Consider the following 24,451-nt stretch of genomic DNA (forward strand, 5'->3'; position numbering starts at 1 on the left):
TCACCATAGAATGTGGAAAGTGACCGCTGACGACTTCACCACAATATCCGAAATGGAAGGCATTCCTGCTCAGGTGCGCATGTAAACAGTGTGCACGGGGGTAAATTTTTTTTGCCTGCCCAGCCCTGGGGACTTGAGTCCATGTGCTGCCGTCAAACACGTGTCTAGCTGCCACCCACAGGGGCTTGTCTCAAAGCCCCGAGGGTGACGTGGAGGAGCATGAAGGGTGCTGTAAATCTCAGGAGGGGGATACTCTGCTTCTACTTGTGTGGACTGCTGCAGTGTCCACACATATCACTTGCTCTGCTGGTCCACAGCTGGCTTCAGCTTCCCTCTGGCTTGATGTAAATGTGGCCAATTAAACTGCAGAGCTTCGTCAGATTCTCGTTTCCAGCTTATTAAGTAGCAAAGTCATTTTTTTTAGATGTCCATTTAATGTGAGATTCGTACATCCTTTTCTGTTCCGCTTATCCAGTTGAGAGTGGTGTAAAAATGTATTTTTTACTTATCGCACTTGTAAGAAATAGTGATTGTGTCTCTACGACGTGGCTTGTGGTCCTAGTAGGGACTCGTGCTTTGCTTTTAATGGAAAGGAGCAACGCAGCGGTTCTCACTAATGGCAAAGTCGTGTCCGAGTGTCGGTTTCAGAATGGCCGGAGCGACACGCCTAGTAATTGTCTAGATGTGCTTTGATTTCATTCTCGCTCCTTTGGCTGTGATGCGGCTCTCTGCTGCATCCTGGGTCGCCTGAGGTAGATGCCTAGTACGCCTAGAGTGCTCCCTCGCTCACGCCTAGTCATCTGTTCCTCTTTAATCGCACTTAAGACGTCGCGTCAGATTAGGACCAAGAAACAAGCAGCCTCCTCTCAAAGCACCTGATCAATGTTTGATGCTAAGACTGAATAAATGACGTGGGGCTGGCTTACAGTGACATTTTTGTGATCCACCTGCCAAAGTGTGGCCCACGTCTCTGTAGGGCTGTTCGAGAGTTTATCGATTGGAACACATGCAGATGTGCATTGGTTATTTATATGTGTCCTTATTTACAACACTAAGAATTTCATAAACTTTATCAAGAGAGCAACCTTCTCAGGTGTCGGCGTTGACTGTTACTGCATCTTAGAATATGAAAACATTTTAAATTTCTGTGGGTATTGGGTATACACTTGTACCCCTGCTATTGGGCTCAGTTCTTAATGGAACAACTTTTTTTTTTGTTTAAGTAAACCTTTTTTTGTTTCATATGGGCTCAATTAAATTGCATTCCTCTAACTGAAAAGGTCATCCAGATTTCACCAAAATATTTTAAAAAAAAAATAAAAAAAAAATGCTGCCCTCACCAGTGGACATTAGACTAAAGGGCCTTTTAAATGGTAGGAACTATTAATGCATATTGAACCTACTATAAATGCTACAGATTTTAGTTACTTTAAATCTATTCATTTATCAGATGCCTTTCTCCAAGCGATGTATTTTCTATGAAATGTACAATGTGTACATTACATTAGTAGGAAGAGAGGTTTGGATGCAAACGCACAATTCTTAAGTGCAGTCAGCTTCTTTTCATTGTATGAGCCAATGCTCATCACGTGAGTAGCTGCCTAAAACTTTATCAGAATATCCATGATCCTTGGTTACCTTCCTAGTATTTTTTGGAGATATATATACATATAAACATATACATTACATTACAGGAGTAGCTGCGTAAGGGTGTATCCATGCGTGATCTTAAGTTATAGTGCATGAACATTTACACCTTACATGAACTTAAGAGATCATGGGTGAAGCGAATCTAGAAAAGGTGAATTTTAAGACCCTTATTAAATATGGACAGAGAATCAGCAGTTCTGAATGAGAGGGAGAGGTCACTCCACCACAAGGGAGTCAGAACCGAGAACCTTCGTGCTTTACCTTTTGTGCGTGGGACCACCATGCGGGCAGATGAAGAGCGTAGCAGTCTGGTAGGAGTGTAGCGGGTTATCAGGTCTTGTAGATAGCTAGGAGCAGTTCTATTGATGCATTTGTAGGAAATAACCAGGGTCTTAAATTTGATCTGGGCAACTATAGGAAGCCAGTGCAGAGAAATGAGTAGAGGAGATACATGGGAACGCTTCAGCAAGTCAAACACATCTCCGGCAGCAGTGTTCTGTATCAGCTGTAGAGGTTTGATGGCAGTAGCGGGAAGGCCACTGGAGAGAGTTACAGTAGTCCAGGTGGGATGTCATCATGGCCTGGATAAATAGTTGTGCAGAGTCAGTTGTGAAATAAGGACAGATCCTGTGGATGCTATGCAGGAAGTATCTGCAGGTTCAGGTTGTGGTTTCGATGTGCTGAGAGAAAGATACACTTCCCAGACTCTTAACTGAAGAGGTAGGCAAAATGAATGAGTTGTTCAATTTGATCGAGAGATCATGACAGAAAGACAGGCCAGTTGGGAGGTGTAGGATCTGTGTTTTGGGGAGGTTGAGTTGGAGGTGGAGAGCAGACATCTATGCAGAGATGTCCGACAGGCGGGCAACGATGTACACAGAAATGTTTGATGCTCCAGATGGAAAGGAGAGGAAGAGCTGGGTATCATCAGCATAGCAGTGGTAGTTGAATACATGGAGGCAATGATGGGGACAAGGGAGGAGGTATAGATTGAGAAGTGCAGAGGACCCAGTACTGAGTCCTGCATGACACCGGTTGAGAGAGGCAGAGGAGAAGAGCGGGAGCCCCGCCAGACCATTTGGTAGGATCTGTCAGATAGGTAGGACTGAAACCATCTTAGTGCCGTTCCTTTGACCCCAAGCTGACTAAGAGAGGAGAGTAGAATCTGGTGGTTGACAGTGTTGAATGCTGCAGATGGGCCGATGAGAGAGAGAGGCCACTCTAGCCAGCTGGAGAGCATCAGACACTGCCAGGAGAGCTGTCTCCAAGTGACCAACTTTGAATCCAGACTGATATCCAGTGAGGAGATGGTTCCGGGTGAGGAATTCAGATAGTTGATCATAGGTTGCCCGTTCTAGAGTTTTATACAGGCCTGTAGTTTTGGACTGAGTAAGGGTTTCTTACCAGAGGTGAAATGAGGGCAGTCTTGAAGGCAGATGGGAAGGAGCCAGAGGAGAGCAAGAAGTTGATGATCTTGGAGATAAAGGTGGAGACTTGTGGGGAGATGGTCTGTAGGAGTGTTGATGGGATCAGATCTAGTGAGCAGGTGGTGGCTCTGTGTGATATTAGGAGGTTGGAGATTTCAGTTTCTGACAGTGGCTTGAATTTGGAGAGTGTGACTTCGCAGGGATGTCCAGCGCGAACAGGGCAGGGTGATGCTGAGAACTTGTCCATTATTGCGTTCACTTTGTCTCTGAAAAACAAAGCAAAGTCATCAGCAGTGAGAGAGGGAGGAGGAAGGGGCGGCAAAGGACACAGTAGGAATGAGAAAGTGGCAATAAGTATGTGTGGTTTTTTTAGTTACAGGCTGTATTTTGTTGTGGAAGAAGGTTGTTTTAGCTGAGGACACAGTAGAGTGAAAAGTAGCTAAGAGTTGTTTTTAGACATCCAGGTCCATGCGAGTCTTGGATTTTCACGTGGACCTGGATGTCGTCACTCTGTGGCCCGGAGTTTGGTCTTGTTAGCACTTAATGTATGAAAAATGTTAGCATTGTCTGTTGAGTGTTGTGCAGCAGTAGGGAGAGCGGACAGTGTAGGAGAGGCAAGGCAGGAAGGCAAGAGAGATTTTAAGTTACGGCAGAAGCTGACAATAGGTGCAGAAGAAGGAGAGGGATTTAGGGGTAAGGCACGGTTGGAAAGAGATGAAATGATCGGAGACATGCAGCGGCGTAATAGAGAAGACAGGACACCGACAGTTACGGGAGAAGACAAGGTCAAGGCAATTGCCAGCAGGGGACTGGGACTGGAAGAAGTCAGAGGACTGCGGGAACGGCAAAAGGCCACTTGCATGAATGTCCTCGACATGCAGGTTGAAATCACCCAGGGGAATCAACGAAGCGTTGTCCCCTGGGAGAGCGCTCAACGCGATGTCGAGGTCATCCAGGAAGTGACCGAACAGGCCAGGACAGCGGTATGAACAACCGCAACAAGAGTGATTGGGGTAGTGATGGAGACAATGGTAATTGTCAAATGGCAATTCAAAGGAGGACAGGTCATACAGATGGAAATGGAGATCAGAATATTCCCACCGGGGAGAGATGAGCAGACCTGTGCCTCCACCTTTGCCAGAGGGACGAGGGGTGTGAGTTAGTGGGTGTGGGTCTGGCTCTGTTGTCTGGGGTGATCCAGGTTTCAGTTAGAGCCAGGAGGTCCGGTGAGAGATGGGAGGCATAGTCGGCTGGTATGGAGTCAGACTTTCTCACAGCAGACTGGCGGAGTCCCATGGAAAGGTTAAAACAGGACAGATAGCTTGACAGACAAGGATAAACCAGGTTACTGTAGCAGCGGGAGCGTCTGAATCTTTGGTAGTGGTGGTGTTGCACAGTTTGGTTGCCGTAGACAACTTTGATGTTTGACTCATAATCCCTCGCGGAACACGATGGTGATGGGAGAATTCACGTAGTGGCGGAGCCCTCCCTCAGTGGATTGCTGCAGGTAGACTCCCTTGTCTTCACACCCCAAGAGGCTGCTGCTACCTCTGTCACTACAGGTCACCAGCTGCTATTTGAACCAGGCTAATTCACGTCAGCTGAGTCCGAATAGAACTCCTCCGACAATGGTAACCAAAACAAACAGACGCAATTAATCGAATCGACTGAGTCACACCCACTCTACAATACGTTACACAGTATTTTTGCTTTTACACGCACCCTAACAAACTGCAAATACATAAATAGAGTCGACAACTGAACAAACGCACAACCGATTGCTTCTATCTGTTCGTACAACTACACGAGAAGAATGCGTATTGGGATATAGCAATAGTAACAAATAAACTTACCAGAATCACAATGAACTGCTGTGACGATCCTCTAACGCAAAATATAACATATAATGCATAATGAGATTACGACACAGTGAGATCGTATTGACATTCATTCATTTAGCAGAGGCTTTTCTTCAAAGTGATGTACATGTCAGTGAAAATTTTCCTGAATCCCATGATAATGCAGTTAGATGCACGCATCTAAAAAAGTACAATAAAAGTAATTTTTCAGTATAGACATTTAAGATTCAGGATGTCACTCATGATTTTTTGTTGCGCAGCCCTCGAAGCAGTTCACAGGAATGATTGTGGCCCTTGGCCAGAGAATGTTGGACACCCCTGAAGAAAATGATAAAAGCTCTGTCTTTGTCGCTTTCATACTGACAGATTCGTCATCCTGTTCATCAACATAACAAATAAATGCAATTGACATGTGTGAAATAAAACCTGATAATCATCCTAGCTTCTTTAGTCATGGAAGCCATTGTGCTGTGTGATATTCTATAAGTGGGCCACGTTTACATGATGGTGGTGATGATTGTGATAACTTTGTCTGCAGCTTGACCATGTTGGCCAGTCCAAGATCAGTTACTTTATTGTTGGCTGGAACTGCTCCTTAATGCTGCATTTCCCTTAAAAGCCCACATTGTAACGCCAACCTGGGGAGAGACTTTATTCATCCCTGTGAGCTCATTCATGTACCGTCCTCAATGGCAACCTTTCGCTCTCTCCAGATGAATAACACGTCATCTGTAATGTCATTTCCAGCCATTATTCCATGGCGATAATACAATCGTCAATATCATCATAAAATAAGGAAACACAATATAAAAATGCAAAATAAGAAATCAAAAGGATGACAGTTAAACAGGACATTGAAGAAGATGGGAAGAAAAGGAGAGTTGATATGGGGGAGGGGCTTGTGCAGTCATTTGTTGTGTTCTGGGGGTACAGAGCAGGGGCTTCTTTGTTATTACCATATTTACCATAAATCATCTTACATTGTGCTCTGCTATGTAGACGATTTATAGACAGTTTTATCCCCTGTGGTGCAGATCTTTGTTACATGTATAAACTGTCAATTTGCTTTGTTCTCCATAACCCGTTAAAGGAATGTCCACTAACTTGGGAATGATTGTTACAAAATTAACACAATATTGTTAATTAACATACTGAAATACATAATGAAACAATGTCATTTCTACAGGTGACTGTTGCGTTTTTTAAGGGGTTGAGGAACACTTTGGTTGTTTCTATTTTTTGACATTCTCTGGTGGTAAAACACACGGTCAAGTGTGTTGTGACAACTTGATTTGAAAACTGTGGAATATGAAATACATGTTGATGAATGGGTTGGAAAAGAGCAGAAGAGAATTGACTGGCGGTCAGTCCCGCTTGCGGTCCAAATGGTAAGGCCCTGCAGTTGTTTGACATTGAGAAGATTACTCCGGAGTAATGGGGCGGCCACCAAAGGATTGTGCGTGGAGACCGGCCGAAGGGGCAGGTGGGCGGGCAGGCGGGCGGAGGGCCTGGTGATAAGGACCCTGCGTGGGAGGAAGAGTCCGACAGCCCAGTGATACAGATGATAGTGCTGATGGGGTCTGTCAGCTGATGGACTTCGGAAGGCGGCGAGTGGCCTGAGAAGTGTGAAGTGGAAAAGAAAGTACCAGGATGAGCCATTTCCCTTTCAGCGCTGCTTTGCTGCAGCGGGATTGGTGACTGGGTACGGTCCGCTGGGGCAGATGAAGGTATATATAATATTGAAGTTCAGCTATGTCAGCTGTTTTAACCTCAGTGTCATTTTTGTATTTAGGAACTTTTCTGTTTGGCAGTCCCCCTTCATTTGCTCTCATCCCACTGTGACTGTGACTTTGTGTTGCTAGTAATTCAGTTTACTTCATAGCCATGCTCCTGCCCTCCGCTCTGCTGTGTGAGCCGTTTTGGGGTAGTTGAAGGAAAAAGAAACACACACGATATGTTTACATTTATGAGTCGTGGTGGGCAGGAAATGGCAGTTTTGTGGGTGCTTTATAACTACCACTTAGAAAAACACTCCCTCCACTACACCTGTGCTCATCCCTTCCCTCACTTGTGATTCTCCCTCGTGTCATACACGCGATGATTTGCGCTCTCTCTCTGGGGGTATCAGCTTGACAGACAGCAGTCGGAAGAGGAAGTGAGTCTCACGTTTGGCTCCTTTCCACTGAAGGGAGACATCTTTGTGCTTGTGGTCCAGGCCTGCGTTCATCACTGCTATGTCACATCACTCTTGAGGTAGGGCTGGAGTTGCCAGGTCAAGTGTCAGCCATCCAGACATGGGGGAAAGTACATTATTAAATCATACTCCTGGAGACACATTCTGTATGCTGGCCTTTGCTCCAGCTGAGCTTTTAATTAAGATTAAGCAAACTCTGCTTTCAGGTTTGCCTGTGATTTGACAAATGTTGACAGCTGAAATCTTTGCATTTTCACTAAAATTTTCAATGATAAAGTATCACGGAACACAATTTGATTTACAAGGACTTGGAGGCTCTGTTTCTGCAGAAGTATGTTTAACCCTTCAATAGGGTAAACACTTCACTTGCTTTAGCATAAATTTTCCTGTCCTGCTAATGTGTAACACTGAAGGTGTCTAAAGATGCTTTTTATGAAAGTGTTCTTAACAGTTAGTTTGATGTTCAAAGGTGCTCTCACCAAGGACAGGTGCCTTCAGAAGACACAGCCTTGTTTGGAAGTTTCCTCCGCTGTTTGGAACTGACCTTGGCACATGATGGTCTTCCTCTTTGTGGCCTGTATTCAAAAGTTTAATATTTCGTGCCATAATGACCATTTTTGTACTGAGCAAGGGTCTGAGTGACCTTCGGTTTCACACTCCTGAGTTTTTTTTTTTTTTTTTTTTAAAAAAAACACTATGGTCAATATGTGTAAGTTAGTAAAATACAGATTACTTTCTCCTTAGGTGTATTTAAGAACAGTATGGACAAACTCTTATAAAGTTCCCACAATATGGGGAAATTAACAATTTTTTTTCCCTCAGTTCAACCACCATTTTTCCTGAACTTGAATGAACTAGGTTGTCAGTGAAGGTGACATGAAACAGAGCAATAAACTGATTGGTCAATAATAAATCATGGCCAGTGGAATCCACAGAGTACCACAGACAACCGAGAGGGTTGACTTTTGGATTCTTTTGGGCAATTGTTAGTTTGGAAGAAACCATTAAGCTTTAACATGTACTATGAAAAAATAAAAAACAAGAAGGTGATGGAAATGTAATGAACTGAAAGTATTTTTTTTCTTTACAAATGTAGTCAAAAGGAAAAAAAGCATTGAGGTGGAAAAAATAACTCTAAAAGTACTTTTTTTTTTTTTTTTTTTTTTAAGAAAAAATACTAGTACAAGTAACAGAGTAAAAGGGGTGTATTACCACCTGTCGCTGCTGCTTAGGTCTAGATTGCCTCTCCTTGTCCGTGGGAGCAATAGCAAAGGGTTTGTATTGTGATGCGCTTGGTTACTCGGAAGTACGTCTTTTCACTCATTTACAGCAGATTTGAATTTGTTTGATCTACATTTCTTATCATCACTATGGTAGAAAGAGAGAGGAACTATGGATCTATTCTTTCCCCAACTCCTCTTTTGTGGAATGAAAAGCCAAAAAATAAATAGCTGACAAAATCGCTGGACGCGTAAAGCTCTTTCCAAGCCGACGGTAAGCAGACACTGAGGCGCTTGCTCTCTGTAAGACAAAGCAGGTCTGTGAAATGGATTAACAGGCAGATCAAACGAGTGATGGTGATAATCTGTCACATTTCCTCAGGCCATTTAATCCCTGTACAATAAAGATAAAAACTGCTTTAGTAAAATCAGGCTCCTTGAATTAAATTTCTACTAAACTCACTGAATTCATACAGGAGCAGGAACATTTCCATTTCTTTGATTTACTTCATGCTGCAATGCAACTGAACAAGGATCGTCTTTAAATAGGCATCTGTTTTATTTAGCTACGTCTGTGTCTTTGGGTTTTTTGTGCAGCTCCGCATAGTTTATTAAACCATTTGTAGAATAGTTATTTCACTGACGAGGAATCGTTTTTGTCCCCATATAAAACACGTTATTTCCCTTCTCTGACCTGAACCAGTCTAGCAGTATTCCTCCTACAGATTCCCACTGAGGCCTGGTGTTTTTGCACTACAGACCAGCTGTAGATGATGAGGAAGAGGCGTCGCCAACGTTTGAACCGAGGACGACCTCAGGTTGAAAGCCATCTTCAAATTCTTGCTTTATCAAGTATGAGGTGGATCGGGGCGAAAGCAAAGAGAGAAATGAAAAGTGCATCCCACTCTTGTCACGTTGTTTTATTTACTGTGGGGAGCGTGGCGTTTCCCACAGCATACACATTTCCTTTGCGCGGACAGAATGTTTTATTTGGTAGTGGTTTAAATATCCTGTGTGTGACCTCTGCGTCCTGCTGGTCAACACTCCTTTCCTGCTTTCATCTCGGCCACCCGCCTTACCTTCCTGTGGCGCTTCTGCGCTGGTGTGTTCATCTGATTCACGTGCCAGGTACGGCGATCCAGAAGTCACTGGCTTTCTCACACTTGCAGAAATAAAATTACTGTAGACTGTCAATGACTGGCTGCTCTTACTATAGCACTTCACTGCCAGATTCAGGTTTTTTGCTTTTATGACTGCTGGGAAGTGGTTTTAGGGAAAGAAAATCAACTGAAACATGTTTACCTTTCTTTAAGTATCTGTTGCTTTTCATTTAGTTTTCTCGTTCTTCTGTCAGGTAGTACTTAGGGAGACAGGTTGGTTTCTTGACATTTGCTGGGTCCATGTCCAGTGTTGGCCCAGCTGCAATAAATATCCCAGAAAGAGGGACTTGGCATAAATCAGTAAATGAATAAATACAATTTTGTGCATTGGCATATAATTTTATCATATTCTTAAAATAAGCATTGAAATATTATTTTAAGGACATATTCAGTTTTAATATTGAGGTGATGTAATTGACAAATTTTCGGATCGGTAGTTGAATGATTTCGGTAAGTGCGCAACCTTTAAAAGCTTTAACTGTCTGTTTTTCCTCTAATCGTTTGTGCTGTTCTTAGCTGGTGTTGAATTGATGCCCACTGAAGCTGGTTTTGCTGTCTCGTTCATCTCCCCGGCGGCTTCACATTCTCGCGACCCTCCGTCACTGGGGCTCCGGACCCAGCAGGAGCCGTAAGGGGCGAGAAATTAAGATTCCTACCATCAACATGTAGGCAGCGGGAAAGAACCAAAAATCTGACCGCTGAAAATGAGAAAATGCGATTCAGAAAGGAGATTGTCTAACTTAATGAGCTGGGAAAGGGTGCTAATTTATGTTGCTCAAAGTTAATTTCCCTTATCTGGAATTTGACGTTAGACATAAAGTTACACAAACTTTAAATGATTTGGTGGGAAAGGAGCGTAAACTTTAAATCTAGGGCAGAATGTGGGAAGTGCTCGCTCACGATGGTGCTTGCTTTATGGGCCGCACCTGAGAGTTGCTGCAGTAATGGAAAAAGAAACTGTGCGACTTAATTTCCTATTTGTTTTACAATTTAGAATAATTTTTTTCATTAGTTATGGTTTAGTAATGAGAGGAGTTTGTTGAAAATATTCATGCTTTTTCTGTTTGTATTGGTGTGTATGTGTGTTTCACCATGGTAATATTTTACACCCCCCCCTTCCCCCCAGCACTCTGTCAGCAGTGTGGCGTCAGCGGAGCGGCCTGTCCTTTGTCCCTGTGCACTTCATTAAGGAATGCGAGCAGGCAGCCACTTCATTAGCGTCGAAACTGACCGCACATGTTGACCCGTACAAGTCCATCTTTTCTAATTGGACGCTCCGGTGGACCACGGTTCCCTGCCTTGCTGGCCTGCAGGCTCGGCTGGGTTCTGCCACAGTGGCTCAACCTCTGAGTTTTCCCTTCATTCTTTGTTTGGGTGCAGAACTAATGACTCACTGGTGCAGGGATTGAAAAGAGAAACAGACGTCAGCTCTGAGAATGTGCTGCGGTCTCGTCCTCATGTAGACCTCATTCGCCTCCTGTCAGGCCATGATGGCGAGTCAGAGGTGGAGCCAAAGGCAGGTCGGTAAGTGTGGCTCTGGCTTGGTGTGTGGCGTTTACATTTGTACTGCTGGAAGAAACCCTGGGGAGACATTATACCAGACCGCACGTGATATTATTATTGCTTACCTTGTGAATAAATACAGAGACTTTGCTGTTGTGCAAGAATGTTTTTATCGTCTTACATGAACAAGTGTGTGTCTGTGTGTATGCTTGTTTTATAAACACACTCCAAGGTTCTTGAGATATAGGTTCAGATTGAAGCTTTGCTCTTGTCATGTCATCTTTGACAAGGCATCATTCACTTGTCTGCTGCAGCACTGAGTGCTCCCTTGGCGGTGACAGTGGTCACCATGGTAACGGCAGGCAACATCAACCGGTTGCAGGCAGACACACCTTGCCATCACTGCACCGGATAGTAAAAAGTGGGCTACCCGCGGCCTAGCCCGGCCCACCCAGCCTACACACGCACGCACGCACCCTGCACCCCCAGGAAGTTGATAAATATTTGCGCCTCTGAAAAGGGGAAGCGGACAGGCGAAAGCTGGGTAATTATGAGATAAGTTGTGGTGCGGGGGAGATGTCGTCAGAACCGGTTGTTAAGGCTCTGTCAGACGTTCCGCTTGGCTGGATACATTCTGCAGCCCCCGCCTCAGTTCTACTCTTGTAACACGCTCGTGCTGGTTGGCTCTGTGCACGGAGGGGGACGCGGGGGGCTGTCGCGGAGCTGGGCGAGTGCGTTCACCGCGAGTCCTTCGGCTGCTCCGGTAACCGGAGAAACGGCTGCACTTGTTCCGTTGACTCCGCTGACCGTCCAGCACTGGACAGTGGTCACCCAAATGACTGTAATGAAATGGTTCAACATCTTATTTCTCCGCGATCAGCGGAAGGGAGTCGTACGGCTGTTTTTGGTGATTAACGGAAACACTTTGGCCTCGTACCAGAATGCTAGGACTTCCATTTAGATTAGCAGCAGCCTAATTAACACCCGCACACTTATTTTCCGTAAAAGTGCCGGTCTCTAATGGGTGCAGCAGATTGATTTAAATGCAAACTGGAGAGGATTTAATGAACTGCCTTTACAGAGGCGGTTTGAGAGGAACTTCCCCGCTCACAAGACAGGTTGGAGAACGGCACTTGCACAATTAATTATTCATTGCTGTTCTTTTCTTCTAAAACACAGCTTAATTGCATTAAAACAACAACACTTAGAGAGCGAGGAGTGTTTTGGGATGCTGTGTGTGTGCAGTTAAGGAGCATGTGAAGCTGGGAGACCTGCAGTAAAGCAGTGACTGGTAGAGGATACTGTACATTAAGGTGCGGTAAAGGTGATGTAATGGCAGCAATAAAGATTCAGTTACAGGTGAAACAAAATCCCAGGGACCTGCTAGCTTCCTAATGAAAATGTGTTATTGACGCGCTGTCAGTTAACATGTGCTAAATGCGTAATACATGATTAGGTTAGGGTTGTGCGTGACGCTCCTGTGACCTTGTCACAGTCGGTCAGTGCTTAACTTCTGATTCATATTCGATCCCCTAAACCGCCACCTAAAATTTCTGAAAGCTGAACAGTATTTTTGCGTAGCTCTATGTTTTTCCCAATAAACAGAACTGCAGAAGACCTCCCATTACATGTCTGGCAGGGTGAGAAGCGACTCCCAGCTGTGAGTTCACTGCTCATTAATGTTGGCATTTTTATTTTCACAGGACACACACTGATTCACTGTATTTAAACTAGTGGTATTTGTGACGACATAGATGGCATGGGGAAACGGCCCAATGTAAGTCGGGAAAAACCGGAGCGTACTGTCAGGTTCCAAGTAAACCGAGAGCAAGAATATTAAGGCAATTGTGATGTTCTCATTAAAATAATCTGAAGGTGGAGGTGAGAAGGCGTAATGAATGTCGGAATAGACTGTAATGTTACACTGCACGCATACCATGAATGTTACCTAAGTCTGTGAGCTTGGTTTTTGCAATTCAGCTCACCACACACCCGGGGTTGTAGATTTGTGATTGATTGCGGTTGTGTATCGACAACTCGTGGAGTGCGTTCAGCGAGTGTATACATGACCATCTTAGATTTTCAAGGCGTGTGTTTACTGGCGATGGCGTGCCATCTGCCATGAAGACTCTCCTTTCGTTCCGCTGTCTTCGTCCTTCTCGGATCAGGTGAAAATACAGGCGTATGTCAGGAAGCCCTTGGATTCGACCTCACCCAGTCATCTGTCTTCTTCACAGGTGTCCAACAGAAAGAATGCACACCTCCACTACAGTGCGATCAAACCTGTCAACAGCAACACACATGTACACACACCTCCTACGCTCGTTCTACTGAAACATTACGGTCAAATAACTCACACTTTACATTGCACCCAGTGTGTTTGTACGGTAACCACCAAATCACTTAGCGACAGTTAAAGGACGTTGTGACATGCGGCACACACACCTCATGAGGTTCACAGTTCAGACATTAGTTTGCAGTGTTTTTTGAATGTGCCATTTCTCACATTTGAAAGGCAGGGTAATGGGGACTGATGCGGCATGGATCCTTCACTGCACCTTCAGGAAGTTTGTCTGTTTATCGTACACTCCCCCCCCTCCCCACACTTCTCCCTCCAAAGCAACTTACCTGTTAATCTTCTTACACTCATTTACCCATTTGTATAGCAGAGTAATTTTTACTGAATTCATACATCATATACTGTAAGGCTTAGAAAAATGTAGCAGTGTTTTCCTGCTGATAAAACACACACACACACACACACACACACACACAGAGAGAGAGTCAGAACCGCTTATCCCATATGGGGTCTCGGGGAGCCGGAGCCTAACCCAGCAACACAGGGCGTAAGGCTGGAGGGGGAGGGACACACCCAGGACTGGATGCCAGTACGTCGCAAGGCACCCCAAGCGGGACTCGAACCCCAGACCCACCAGAGAGCAGGACCCGGTCCAACCCACTGCGCCACCGCGCTCCCCCTGCTGATAACTAAAAAAAAATAAAAAATTATATATTCTAATTAATCTGCTGCATTTCCCCAAGCAGACTTAGAATATTAAGCTACTTAGCCATTTATGCAGCAGGGTTGTTTCTGCTGTATGACTTCAGTGTAAGTACTTTGCTTGAAGGTACTGCAGAGGGAGCTGGGATTCATACCTGGGCCCTTTGATTGCAAGGCAGCACTTGTAAGCACTACATCACCTGCTACTCTTTCATGAGCAACACTGTTGGAGGTACTGGTGCTCTGCTCCCATCAGGGACTAATGCAGTGTGTGTTTAGGAGCACCCGTGTTCATCCCGATTACTGTGTGTATGTACAGCATGTGCTTTTGGATTTGTGTAGCGGTCATCATCACTTCCTCCGCAGTTTCAGCCTCTATGTAGTGTTACAGGCTCTCAGGTGGGTGGTGGGTGAGATCCAGACTCAGCAGATCCACACAGAGCCCTTTCATGTGAATACAGGGAATCGATCTCATGTGCAGGCCACTGTTTTCCATTACAATGAAGAAGTGACCTATGCGTGTGTGTGAAGCGGAGGATTTCTCCTAACTGGGAGACAGCCGTGTTGCTGGAGTTTCCCAGGGGCGGAAAGCGGAAGGGTGCTCCAGCCAAGAGGGGGGCGGTTAATACAGCGGCGAGTGGAAGAACAAAGCCGATTAGCTCACACAACTCTGCGGCCATCGCCGCTCGTCGCCCAGGCGTGGTCTCGGGAGTGGAGTCCACTCCCATTTAAAATGAAAAACAAAATAAAATTCTGAAACAACACCCACCGGTACTGTACTCACATCCGTGGGTGACGGCGGGAAGGGATCGCGTTGATTGTTTAATGCAGTGCAGTGTTTTGGGGAATGGCCCCAACTGGGCAGCAGCGCGCTGCCAGCTGATGGAGTTTTCACACTGGCGGTCCCGTCTGGGTTCCCAGCATTCCTCTCACTCCTCGAGCAGGCTGTGTAATGAAGTGCGGGCAATAATGCTGCGGATGGAAGCTCTCCCTCTGGGATAGATTGTTCCAGCACTTCCACAGCTTGGCAACAAATGCAGCGGGTATCTTATTAACAAGTGGGGTTTGGGTCCCCGCCGCAGGGACCCCGTTGCAGCAGCTCGCTTGTTCAGAGGCCGGGAGTGTGTTAGGTCCAGAGGCATGGTTGTATGTGGGCTGCCCACCCAAGGCCTGCCTGCCCAGTTACAGGCCTCTACCCAGATGACTGCTGTCTGCATCGGTCTCATCCGGTGCTTCGTAAATCCCTGTCTCAGCCAGCGTGTCTTGGAGCCTCCAACCATCCCAATTTTAGTGCCGTTTTCCTTGAGCACTGTGGAAATACTGCTCTCTGCGTTTGTGAGCACAGAGCCAGGCTGCCCACGGGGGTCCACACCTTATTGTTGCCGTTCTTCGTATCATTTTATTGTTTGATCAGCACTGCAGTGTAGAGCGGTTTTAACATTTATAACATGGATTTATATAGCAGCAGTTGAGGCTGAGTGTCTTGCTCAAGGTTATGACAATTTCAGACCCTCTTGGGTTGTGAGCCAGCAACCTTCAGGTTATAAATCTGTTTTGGTGACAGCTGTGCTGCCTGCTGCCCTGCAGTCAGACTTTTGCAGTCCGACAGTCCCTGTGCTTTTTGCCTTATTCCGACTCCGCTCTCCGTTCTTCAGATGCTGGTGACGACCCCGGAGAAGTGGGATGTGGTGACCAGGAAGAGCGTGGGAGACGTCGCTCTATCCCAGATCGTACGGCTGCTCATCCTGGACGAGGTGCACCTGCTCCATGAAGACCGGGGACCTGTGCTAGAGAGTCTGGTGGCCAGGACGCTGCGACAGGTACATTTACATTTATTCATTTAGGAGATGCTTTTCTTGAAAGTGACGTACATCTCATAGAAAGTACAAACCACCTTAAGCCACCTCCATGGCACTGTCTTGTTTGTTTACACCGGGTGGCTGCGACAGCTGTCTTTGTCCCCCTTGCTCATGTTGGGAAATCTTTGTCTCTATTGGTGTCCAGGAGATTTGGAGAAGCAAGTTATGTGTATTGCTATGATTTTAACACTTTTATTTAAGTGTGCTTTTGACCACCTACCTGATTCAGGTTCTCTGCACCGTCTCCAGGTACATAATATCCTGCTGTAGGTTGATGGCCTTTACCTGATTGCGATTTGTAAGATAACCTTTTGTGTTATTCCAGCGAATGTATTTATCCCAGAGGCAGCCTCAGCCAACACATAAACTGAGTAACCTTTCAGCTGAAGAAAAATGGCTCCCAGTCGACAATTCATTCTTTTCGCTGTGCTTTTTTTTTTTTTTTTTTTTTTTAAAAGGGCTCACGAATCAAATCCTAGATTATTCCCCGTAAGACCCCCTCCCCTCTTTTCACAGCTCAGGACCCTCTGTTTATGGAGCAAGGTGCTGCTCCTCAGGAGCGTCATGGCCAATATGTGGCACTCGCAGGTGCTCTGCTCCCCTTGTGGGAATTGTAGTTCTTACTCTGCAGCCATTTTTGAGTATACAGTCATCAGCAGCCTTATTTCTCAAACTTTCACTGTCCTGAACCCATATAATAATATGGTCTTGTGTCGCTCAGCTGCGAGGAGGTGCAAAATTCAGATTCGATCTTTGTAAAATATGAAGAAATGTTCTGTAAATTGAAGAAGAGATATTGAGACTTGTTGTAAAGTCAAATTCTCTTTTTTATTAAGATCTTGTGTATTGAATTTACCAAAAATAAGTTATTAACTGTATGGGAATGGCTCATAGGCATAGTCCCAGAAAAACCTATTCACTATCGCTTGTTTTGTTTAGTATGGCAGCATAGAGCGGAGTGCAAAAGCCAAAGCGGGAGGACAGAGTTTTTCTGCGCCGAGGGGACCTTCCCTCCGGGCTGACGGACGGGTTAATGGGAAAGCAGTGGAGGCCTGTGCCCGCTGTTCACTCAGTTCACAGCCTATTTGCTTGAAGCTTAACTGATATCACTTCCAAAGGGCTGAGTCAGAGCTTTGTGTGACCCCTGAGAGCGCCGGAGAGCGAGGGTATCACGGTGGAAAGCCACTCCGCTGCACACAAGAGCACTGGAAGCTGGCAACGGCAAGGGCTCTTATTCTGTATTTGACACTTGGAACAATGGAAGATGAACAGTCCCCTTTATTAATGGCAAATTTTTATGAGTTTATGTGAGAAGATCTTTAGCTGCAGATCTTATTTTTATCTCACAGTGAAATAGTTGCCTGCTTTATTTTCGGAAGCCTCTCTGATTTGTGATTAGCTGGATTATTTGTCTATGATGTTGTTCAGATCACCTTCCACTGGTAAACTTTTTAAAAACTTTTGGCTGAAAAAAGCAAAACTGGTCCTCATCTTACAACTGGATTGCATTCTGCCAAAATCCCTTCAAACTGTATTCTATAAACCACCAGAATATATAAACAATTAACATGCACAAATGCTTTGTTGTATTATGGGCTTTGTTATATTCCTAAACTAATTTCATGTTAAAATAATACTAGTATAGAATAATAAAGTACGTCATTATATATAATGTTACTGTGTTATTTTCACATTTATTTATCAATTTGTTTTCTTTTGTTTTTTTCTTTTCTGTGCCACATAAGTATTCAAGTTTTTGCTTGCTAGCAATCGTATGAGTGGAATCACAAAAAAATTATGTAAATAATACATTTTAAATTTTTCCTCTTTCGAAACCTCTGTCACTGATAGACACATTGACTGAGTCAAGAAGAAATATGGTTACTTGCTGCAGCATGGTCACCGAATGGTATTGTACAGCAAATGCAGCGGTCAGCATTAAACGTTATGACCAAACATGAGGACTCAAATAAGATATTGATGTTAATGAGAACGACTCCCCTGCTTAGGGTGTCTTGTGACAGACTGGCGTCCCATCCTGGATGTGTCCCCTCCCCTTTCAACCTTGTGCCCTGTGTTGCCGGGCTAGGCTACGGTTCGCCGTGACCCCGCTCGGGGCTAGCGGTTGTCAACATTGGTTGGTTGCTTGCTTGTTAATGGGATAGCCATTGTAGGTTACGTGTGTTCTAAGTTGCATATGATGTAAGTTGAGGACCTGTCCACCAGCAGTTATGGAGTTGGGACTGTCCTGGTGTCAAAGGATTCTTCGCTAGAGCTGTGAGTGAGGTGGCCTGGACCCTGTCGAATTCTGATTTCATGAGCCAGGCTGCAGAAAGTTTCTCTCAGCCATTTTCTAGAATTTTCTTCAGGGTTCCTGAAAAATGTTCCTATACTGTAGCTAATGGTGTCATACCCAGGCACATGTCAGCCCTGAGCACTTCACCTTTTGGTTCTTTTTCTCTCCCCTATTACCTTAGGAAACTTCCTTTAGACTGCACATGCGTGTGTCTGTATTTCATCACTAAGTGTCATGGTTACATACAGTATATGCAAGTTATGTGTGTGTTTTTAACACCTTCTACGTAGTCCCATGAATAATTGCTGTGTGCCACAGAGTTCGGTTCGAATCCCTGTGCCACATTAGCCCTCTGAAGTGAGGAGCCTCAGTAGACAAAAACAAGGTGGTGGTCTTTCAGGTGGCTGTGACAGCTCGGGTGTGAAGCCATCCGCTGCTCTTAGCAACACCTACAGTTGCTTACACACGTAGCTCTCTGTGTCTGTGTGTTGTGTATCAGTGGGGGGAATGACTGCAACTACACTGGGAGTGGAAAAAAATAAGTTTTTAAAGAGGACAACAGCAAAGCTGAAATGGTTTTCTCATGTTCTCGGTTTTATAGAGGTACGTATGCAAAGCCGGGCCGATGTCGTGGCTTTTTGAAGGCATTCTTGTTTTTAAAAGATTTTGAATTATGGATTGGAGCATAGTAAGCAAGAATGTTGCCTCTGGAGGTTAAAAAAAAAAAGAAAAATCACTGTATTCATCAATAATATATGGAGGTAAAGCTGAAAGAAATCCAGCCCTGGAGGAGAACTCTTTACCTCTGAGTTGGAAAACAGAATAAGCTGTTCATGTTGGCTGCACAGGGGCTGTGTTTCTCGAACCCTCTGGAGACTTTCGGTCCCCCTCATTGTCCAGTGGGCCCTCAAAGCTTTATTGTCAGCCTGAGAGCCACAGCGGAGAGTAGGAGGTGGGCTTCGCTGGGGATCACTTGATCTCTGTACTCATATGTCCTTATGATAAAGGTGAGGATGTGGTGCAGTGACGTTGCGCCGAGATGAGGTCGGGGTCTAGAACTTTCTCTTGTGGCTGGAGCGCCACTTTAAGTACACTTTTGGCAACTGGTCACTTTCTTTCGCACGCGAACACAATTATCGGTTCTTGTTCTTCCAAAGATGATGCGTATCCACTTATGAATCGATAAGGTGTAGGGGGGAGGAACGACTCGCTAATCAAGCTGTTTAACTCATTTTGCTGGAACGCTTCTGTCAACACACTTCCACTCAACTACACACAGTAACACACCTCTCCCAAACTCCAACATGTTGCATTCATTATGTAGGGATGGCAGGTAGTGGAGTGAGCAGCACTGCCCTCCTTACATCCAAAGGTCACAGGTGCAGATCCCACTTCCTGCTGTAGCCAAGGTACTCAGCCTGATCTGGGACGGTACAAGTACCCAGCTGTATAAATGGGTAAATCTTTATAAATTGCTTAACATCATGAGGTGCTTTGGGGAAAATTGTCAGCTAAATGTAATATATCAGCATAAAGTAGATTATTGTACAGTCAACACATATACACAGTGGTACATAAAGCAGCAGTGTGGATCTTATAATTTTAGGACACAGCATATGTATATTAACTTACTTTCATGGTTGAAAGCAGTACATGCATTGGATGGATATAGTACCGTGTATAGTATATGTTGACCTTCCTTATTTTATTGTACCACTCAGATAAGATACATTTTTCTCTTATTTTTTTTTTCATTTTTTGTTTTTTTGTGGTGAAACGCGTTCTTTGCGCACCAATCTGTGGGTCTTCACACTGCACTCTTGCGAAGGATGCATTTGTTATAGCCAAACCAGCCCTGCTTGACCCCGTGCACACTGCACTCAGCACCTGCACACACAGAGTTGACATGAGTTAATAATTTAAAATTCTTCAGACTAGTCACATCTCAACAATCTTGGCCAGTCACGGAGAACCCACAGGTATTCCTACAGCTCCTTACACACTCGTGGACATGATGGCTCCCTGGAGGCAAAGGTCCCCAAGCAGAGCCATCAGTAACACTTTGGCTGAAGTAGGGTGTGATTTATGAGATGGTCAGTGTGGCTGGTTTTCATTGTGGATGATGTCTTAATTGGCTTAAATTAGTTCTAACAAGAGGAGGCTGGTTTTTCAAAAATAAGGCATTAACTTGTGTTTAAATCATAGACTTGGAATGCTGGATAACATTATTGTTGCTTCGCAGAGGTGAGTGTGATGTTCTAGGATCACGGGGGTCCGCACATAAAGCGCAGAGACATTGTGCCTACATAGCAACATCTCTAGAAGTTAAAAACACGACCAGGAGACTACTAGGTTACCACCTATCATCTCCCTTTATTATTACTCATTCCATGCATATGCATCATGCTATGTGATTCTCTGATTATTAAAGCTTGAAATGATTTGGTTGGAGATGACCGTTCCGCAGGCAGTTGGCTAAGTCTTGCAATCGGAAGGTTCCTGGGTCAAATCCCACTCTTACTGTATAGCCCTTGTGGGAAGTACTAACCCTGAATCGATTAAGTATAAAACACAGCCGTGTTAGATGGGTGAGGAAAAATGTTAGGTCACTCTGGTGAAAAGTGTCAGCAAACTGAATTGCAGGTGGTCCTTGCCTTACAATCGTGTTCCCTTCTAGCGACCTTGTCAAAGTCAACTTTGTCGTAATTTAATTTCCCCTTATGCTTCGTTATATCAACCAAAAGGATTCATAAACAATTAAAATGCACGAATGCTACATTGTATAATATGGCTTTATTTTTTCCGTCAATTTCACACATTATTCCTGTTCAAATAATATTGAGCAATAATTTAAACCCAGTACAGTATATTTTCCTGCTGCACTGTAATTTTCACTTTCATTTCAAGTCGGCTATCCTCTGCTTTTTGTTTGCAACCCCACCAGAACACTCCTTTTTTTGCCTGATAGCAGTTACAACTAAAAAGTAACTGAAGGGAATTGAAAATGAAAAGATTTATAAATAAAACGCAGCTGCTGATGGACACAGTGACTGAATCAATGGTATGGTGCCTTGTGGAGCACGACGAGTACAGTGCTATGGTACAGCAGATGTAGCAGTCGGCGTTAGATGTTACGATCAAACGTTGGGATGATTACTACAGAATAATAAGGTTGATGGCATAACCGTCGTAAATCGGGGCCGTCAAAAGTCGCATGGGTCGTAAGTGGAGGACCAGCTGGAGTGTGAGGCGGCGCCTGTGTTGGACTCTGTCCCTTAGATCAAGGGCAGCCGTGCTGTCCTCCTCCTACCGCGCCACAGTGGGGGAAGCTTGCAGTTCATCGACACATTTATCATAACAGTTGTGGACGGTGGCATATGTTGGTCGTGGCAGTGGCTTCTAATGAAGGATCTTTTTTTTTATTCTGCGTCAGTAATACTAAGGAGCTGCATGTGAATAAATCCTGGTGTCGCGTTATGTTATGGAGCTGACGGGGGGCGAAGAAAGAACCATCAACGATAATTACGGACTGCGCTGAGCCGTAAAGCTCCGCTGTGCCGTGGCTCTCGGGAGGAGGAACCCGCTTGCCCGACCGACTGCCCGTCCGCCCACAACCCCTTTGTCCCTTTGGTTCCAGGTTGTAAGAACCGCCCTCCGTCCCCTGCCATCATGTCATGGGAGAAGGCAAAACAGTGGTTTTGCATGGCTATCTTAGAAAGTTTTCCTGCTAAACAATGGTGTTTGGTGCAGGCGAGAGTTTGGGGGCGCTGCGTGAGGAAGGGGGGCTGGCGGTTGAGGAATCGGTCCTGAGCCCCGTGTCTGCGGGCTGTTCCATTAATTCTCATTGAAAATGTCAAGCTGTAGTCTCTGCGCTCAGCAGCCCGCCCTCTCCACCGTGTACGCCTGGCCTGCTTGTTTACCCACGATGCACCTGGAGGATCAGAGGCTCTACTCCTGTCTCCCTAATTAGACACACCTGACAGATTGTCTTAATTAATACTTGTTAAGGGATTACGAATTATGCTTCTAACAAGGATGCAGCAAGTTAAGAATAGTCAATTGCATGAGCGCTGGAATTAGCACCTCTTAGCATCCGCGCTGTAAAATGATTCGGTGCCCTTTATATTTGAGGAGCGTTGTGGTTTCAGATTACCTGATATCGCTTTTTTAGACGTCCTTCACAGTGCTTGCGCATCACGGTGAAATGTAACAGTCCTCTGTGATGCTGCAGTGGTAGAGCACAGTGCTGGTTACTGGCTGCCTTTAGCCAGGGGACCAGATGACTTGTGTCCTCCTCTCGTTTGGTGGCAGGAAGATGGGGATGGGGACAGAGGGAGAGGAGCCTGGAGAGCAGCCTGTAGACGAGAGTGATAGAGGAGAGAAGTACAGGGAAGAGCAAAGATGAATGAAAGTGACGGAGAACCAGCAGATGGGTGTTTGATGCGAGTTAGCCACGCTGGTCTTTTATTCTCAGAGGGAGGAGACATGATGCGGATGATCGGCCGAATGCTCATCCGGGCCTGCGTGCGTGAATGAATGCTCATGCTGCCTTTGGCTGCTGTCGGAGCCCTCATTTCTGGCCTTTGTGTGCCATCCTGCAGGACGGACTCACAGGTCAGGATAATAAAGAGGCAGATTGATGACCATTCAGTCCAGGTCCGTGTTCGTGGCACAGCCCTACAGCTGTTTGTTTACTCACACGTGGACCTCATTGGCACATGCATCTCCCAGATAGTCCAGTTGCCTGCGTTTAGAACCAAATCAATGCCCCTGGCTGGCTCATGGACCATCTTGCCAAGGGTACGAGTGACCTCGCTTTCTTCTGATAGCTACCTTTGCGCCTGTCTCTAAAAGCAATGTATGTGACGCTCCAAGTGTGTGCTGTGACTGCACTGTGCTGGGGTCATGTGGGTGTCTGGATTCGACTGCAGTGCTTTACATTATTCGTTATTCATTTATGCACATTGAAAAGGTGGTTTTTCGGGAATGGAGAACCTCTCTCTTTGTACCATTGATATCCTCATCCCTTGTGCCAGCGGTCCAGCTTCGAGATCAGGCCTGAAATGAAGAGATCACACACCGAGCTGCGTCTGCCATTCTAACAGGTGCACTTAGTATTCATGGCCTTCGCAGGGCCTTAGCACTGCTGTCTCGGGCTTTTGCCCATAATTGCTGTCAATTGATCTACAGCTTCATTTAAAAACGTTGCCTTCCAGCTTGTGCTGCAGGAGCCTCAGCTTCACTGTCTGGGGAATTGCGTCCGAATCAGAGGTGAGATGAAGTGATTGCGGTCACTAATGTGTTGCCATATGGGGCTTTTGGCAAGGTGCACGTTACCTTTTCCTTTCTCTTTAGATGCAAAACATTTTTAGAGGCAAAAGTTTTGTTCCCCTTGAGTTCCAAAAAGAACTGTGCAGAACTAAGGTGATGTTGTTGTTGTTAATATTATTATTATTATTTAATTGCTTATCTTAGATTGCTTAGACAGTTCTCGGCAAAGTGACTTGTCCAGCTGTATGTTTCGCTGGAGCAGTTCAGGTGGCTCAGCAGTCCTACAGCAGGACATCAGTAAGCTGCTTTCAGGTGACACGCCTGGTATTGGTTTCAGTGTATCTGCTGTTTTATTTGGGTTTTGTTTAAAATCCCTTATGCTTTATGGTTTGCCTACACAGTTTTCTCACGTCCTGTCTGCAGCCCTCCCCAGTTCCACTGCTGAATGTTCAGTGATAATGCAGGACGGGTATCTCTCAGCAGAGGCTCCTGGTTTCCTTCTTTCTCCTGGATCACGTGCTCAGTGTCTGCAGTTGAGCACAAGGTGTGCGTGCTGGGGAATGGGTGCGCTGCCACTCAGTCATGATGTATTACGGGGAAGAAAAGTATTGGATTTTTGATAAATAATTGCAGCCGGTAATTTAATTTGTTGATATTGCTGAAGTATACACAGCTTCATTCAGGAAAACAATCCGTGTGTCAATATCTCAGCGAGCCGGCTGCAGAGGTGCCAAACGGATCCTCGGCAATTAACTGATTTGAAGCGATAAAACAAAAAAAAAAAAAAAAACATTGGGAAGCAAGAAGAGAATGAGAAGGTGAGAGAAGGATGCGAAAGAGAAGGGAGAGACACAAAGGAGGCGAAGTATGCTGAGAGATGTCTGTGGTGGAGAGTGAGGAGTGTTAACTGGTTCTGCAGGCCCATTATTTTCACACTGTGCTACACAGTCGCGTCCGAGGTGCATCCCAGTTGCAGCTTCCAGCTGTCCCTTCCACACGCCGTGTGGGGTC

The 24,451-nt window shown here is 45.2% G+C and overlaps 1 protein-coding gene across 2 annotated transcripts in view; it reads left to right on the forward strand.

Annotated features, from left to right (window-relative positions):
• The window catches only part of ascc3 (activating signal cointegrator 1 complex subunit 3), a 159,877-nt gene that overhangs the window by 51,727 nt on the left and 83,699 nt on the right, over positions 1–24,451 (forward strand). For both annotated transcript variants that reach the window (XM_018757274.2, XM_018757275.2), the window contains exon 11: positions 15,670–15,834. In XM_018757274.2, the coding sequence (XP_018612790.1) occupies positions 15,670–15,834 (165 nt within the window). The remainder of the gene's footprint in view (positions 1–15,669; positions 15,835–24,451) is intronic.

Source organism: Scleropages formosus, chromosome 8 (assembly GCF_900964775.1).
Source record: "Scleropages formosus chromosome 8, fSclFor1.1, whole genome shotgun sequence".
Lineage (NCBI taxonomy): Eukaryota > Metazoa > Chordata > Actinopteri > Osteoglossiformes > Osteoglossidae > Scleropages > Scleropages formosus.